Below are 4,309 nucleotides of genomic sequence, written 5' to 3'. Positions count from 1 at the left end.
ATCAACTGTGTGTGTGTAATCAGTGCAGTGGATGATGGGAACTGTAGTCCGGGTGAAGTGCAACAGTGGTGTGGTGCAAGAGTCCATAGTAGTGGAAGAGTGACCTCTGGTGGCGAGCAGACGGAAGTTCATGGACCGGATTCGTGACAGTACCACAGCAGTACAACCCCAATCTTTTTTGTGTTCCCGTCATTTTACTGATGTCTGCTTCTCTAATCTTGGGGAGTTCAAAGCAGGATTCACAAAACGCTTGCTCTAGAAAGATGGATCAGTACCGTTTATTTGGACCAGCACGCACTGAATCATAACCTGTAAGCATGATAAATAATAGATGTTTATATTTTTTATCGAGCATTCAAAATGCGGAACTATGGCAATGGGTGTATCGTTTCCGACATGCGCTGTATGCGGTAGACCAATCACAACAGACTGGGCCATCTGACCAATCAGAGCAGAGTAGGCTCACAGAAAGTAGGGGTTTAGAGACCGAATCTTAGAACTGCTTCGAACGAATCTTTTCGAACGAAAGCGTTTTTTTGACCTTGCATGCATGTAAACCTATTGTAGGAAACTCCCAAAACAATATTAGGAACCATAAAAATGGCATAATATGTGCAATTCAAAAAAAATTTAAATAAAAAATATCAATAATTTCTGAAAAAAAACAAACAAAGTCCGTAGCAAGGTTACCGTTGCTAGTCCTGTCTCGTCTCATGGCACCCACACCTGATTGGTCTGTTGCTAATTAACCTTCTGCCCTGTTTACACCTGGTATTAAGATACGTTTTGGTCAATCGGATCACAAGTAGACAAGGGAGACACATTCCCATTTACACCTGGGGTTTTAATCCATCTCTTTTGTCCAGTTTCGACCACTTCAACCCTGATTTTGATGGGAGGGTCTATTGGCGAGTGTATGTGTGGGCTTTTTCTGATCTTTTGATCTAATATTGCGAAATAGGCTCACACAACTTAGTACATGAAAGGAGACAACGGAAAACAATACGGAGAGCAGCAGCTTTCATTTCTGCTATGATCGCTGCAAAACAATGTTGAACGCTGTGAGTTTGTTTTAGAATCAGGACTGGTAAGACAACATTGGCATTTTTTTGCCTTCACACCAAACTTATGATTTCAGATGGCAAAGTTTAAAAACTGTCAACACTTCAACAACACATCCTGTGATGTTTTAGAATTAGGTCAGTAGGCAAAGAAAAGGTGGTCTTTTTTGGCTGCTTGAATTCATTTGACCACGAGCGCCCACACTATGTGAGCAATCCGATCGTATGCGTTTTTGACAACCTCTGGAAGTGGTTGAAAGTCGACAAGCTCAAAACTTTTTACACCCCGTTCACACCTGCATTTAGCATTGTCCACTTGTGATCAGATCAACCAAAACGCATCTTAATACCAGGTGTAAACAGGGCCTCTGAGGTGACTGACATGCTGCTACAGAGTTTCTGATCTAAACAACCTCAAACTGCCATGATGTGATGTCGGTGATAAAGTGGAAAGTAACTCTTACATTTAAGAATTAAACCAGCACTGTCAGATTTTTTTATGCATTTGAAATAAATTTTATTAAATTATTAACATTTTTACTCTGTAATGGAATACATGAAGGACAATGGAGACCTTGTTAAATTTATGTTCACTCCAACATTCAATAGTCCTCAATAAAAATCAATTATCCTGAGCGTTGCTTCTATGGTCTACACAAATGTGTGGAAGTCATGCTCTTGACTTGATGACATCTTAGTAATTGAAACCAGTATTCAAAAATAAATAGTTGGCATTGCAATTGAAAATAAAAAAACTCAAAAGTATTCACATTGTCCAGCTGGCAGTTTAAGAATTGCATGAAGCAACAAGAAACTTTATTCATCAGCATTTCCATAGCTGTGAATAGTTTTTGTTATAGTGATGAGTAGAGATATCTTGCCATGAACATATCAATCTATCTGCATATGGCAATGTGTCAAAAACAAAACTATGTGTCACAGCTTGAACAGGAAGTGTCCGTTGTAGAGGTGCTGTTGCCACCCAAAGCAGTGTGCACTGCAGGTGACGAACTGTCATTTTTGCTCTTTAACCAATGCCCAATGTGCTATTACACCCAATTTGTCTGTCTATCACCGCACCATTATCTACAGAGTTTCCTCGTCATCCTCCAGGCCACTGCTGGGCCTCGTGGGCAGGGACTCCTTCAGCAGGATGTCATCGACCTGCTTTGTACTATCCTCTGGCTCCTTGGGAATGAATGGTGGCAAGCTATCAGCATCCGAACTGAACACATAGCCAGGCAAGGTGGCATGGGCACTGATAGTTGGCCCCCAGCTACTGCGGTAGACTCGGCTGGAGAAGAGCGTGGTGGAACGGCTGCCTGGGCCACCGGTAGCCAGCTGGGACTGACTGCTGGTGCTGTTGTTAAGGCCCGTCAACACAGAGCCGTAGCGGCAGCTCCCGCACACCACCGGGCCCTTCCAATCAAACGCAAGGTTCCATCGTGTCCATGTCTTCTTGATCTCAGTCTGGACCTGGAGATCAGAGTTAGATGCTAAAGGACCCTAAATGTTGAAATGCACAGTGACTTTACAGTATTTTTTCAATGGAAAATGATCCGCAGTTTAGCCCGCATAGATTACTGCTTTGCTCACTGCATGAAGAACATCAAAAATTGATCAAAAAATAATTTAGAAATAAAAGGACATTTTCTACCCTGGTTTTAGCCCTCTGATTTGAACACTCTGTTTGAAGGGGCGTGTCTGCTGTGAGACTTCACTGGAAACGCCGCGTTGCTATGATTGGCTAACATCTTGGCTAAGCATCATCATCTGCGTATGAAATTAGCATTACATGTGGAGCTCTCTCAAAACTTTTACTGTTTTTACTATTACAGCTGTTGAGATTAACTAATCATGGAGAGTGTTGATTATAGCATTATATTTAGATCTACTCCCATCGCATGAAAGGTTGCAGCGATAAGCATTGTGAGAAGGGTCTGCCTGCAGACATGCACTTGCACTCTCAGACTTGTACTCTCAGACACCTGCGCTTCCGCAAGTGACATCACTTGCATTTTTTTTTATATGCTATATATATTCATTTTTTATATGAATATGCTATTAAAAGATTAGAAATTCGATATACAGTTTATTAATACAATGTAGGCCTACTACAAGGCAAGCAGATATAGTATATGAACCAGTATATGAACACAACGTGCAATTTAACGCATTGCGTTTTGAGCTCGTCTGCTTGTCTGTATGGATCTTAATACATTAAGCCATATTAAGTGTTTATGGCTTTCTATAGGAGGAAAACACTTAACGAGAGACTTTGCGCATTGAGTTCATATTCTGCTGTTCTGTGGCCACGGATTTGCGGGTCTTGTCTTTTTTCTCCTACATGTGACTTGCAGGACCCTGTACATTATGGTACTAAATTAGTTTTAATCGTTTAACCACCACAGCATCTCGTCTCCATTGGCAACACGCACCATTTGTGTCAATTGCAAGTGACGTCGCAGGTAGCAGAGAGTGCAGGTGGCGATTGCAAGTGACATTGTAATTTTGTTTCTTTTTTTCTTGTCTTCACCACCTGGCTACTGTTGTAAAATGTTGAGAGATTCAATGTAAATAAATAAATAAATAAAATAAAAATAAAAAAAGATTGCAAGTGACGTCACTTGTGGAAGTGCAGGTGTCTGAGAGTGCAAGTCTGAGAGGACAAGTGCATGTCTGCAGCCAGACCCTATTGAGCATTGTAGCCGATGACAGACTGTTAAGCGCATGAATGCAGTGATCTCATCATTGCCACTTGAGTTTTGCACTTTCACAAATGTTTTCATCATAACTAACAGTGGAAACACAATGTAAATAAGAGATTTATTGTGCAGTGTAGACTGCGTCATTGAATAAACTCGTCTCACGCTGTGTGATTGACAGCTCCAATGATTATAAAGGGGGCATTCTTTGATCGCTCTCTGTATATAATTTAAGAATAGGCATTAGAATGAACACGGTTACTTACATATTGTGGTATTACTGTCAGGTCCATATATTACAGTAAAAGTCTGTTTGCAAAGCCTGTGCAACAACAACAGACGCCTGCATTGACAAGCACTTGTGTGAGGGGGTTGTGAGATAGCAGCAACTTAGCTTAAAAGAGTACAACGACATTTTTATTGGTCTTAAATGGTTAGTTCACCCAAAAATGAAAATTAGCCCATAAATTACTTACCCTCAAGTCATCCTAGGTGTATATGACTTTCTTCTTTCAGACGAATCCAGTCGGAGTTATATTAAAA

General features: G+C 40.9%; 1 protein-coding gene across 1 annotated transcript in view; it reads right to left on the bottom strand.

Annotated features, from left to right (window-relative positions):
• Positions 1-1,797: 1,797 nt before the first annotated feature.
• Positions 1,798-4,309, bottom strand: part of LOC107738517 (parathyroid hormone 2 receptor-like) — a gene marked incomplete at its 5' end in the record, with an annotated part of 29,899 nt that continues 27,387 nt past the window's right edge. Inside the window, one exon of the mRNA XM_016550274.1 lies at positions 1,798-2,537. Coding sequence (XP_016405760.1) covers positions 2,148-2,537 — 390 coding nt within the window. The remainder of the gene's footprint in view (positions 2,538-4,309) is intronic.

The sequence above is a fragment of the Sinocyclocheilus rhinocerous genome, unplaced genomic scaffold (assembly GCF_001515625.1).
Source record: "Sinocyclocheilus rhinocerous isolate Xijiao unplaced genomic scaffold, SAMN03320098_v1.1 scaffold1215, whole genome shotgun sequence".
Taxonomy (NCBI): Eukaryota; Metazoa; Chordata; class Actinopteri; order Cypriniformes; family Cyprinidae; genus Sinocyclocheilus; species Sinocyclocheilus rhinocerous.
This window is presented reverse-complemented; position numbering and strand designations above follow the sequence as displayed.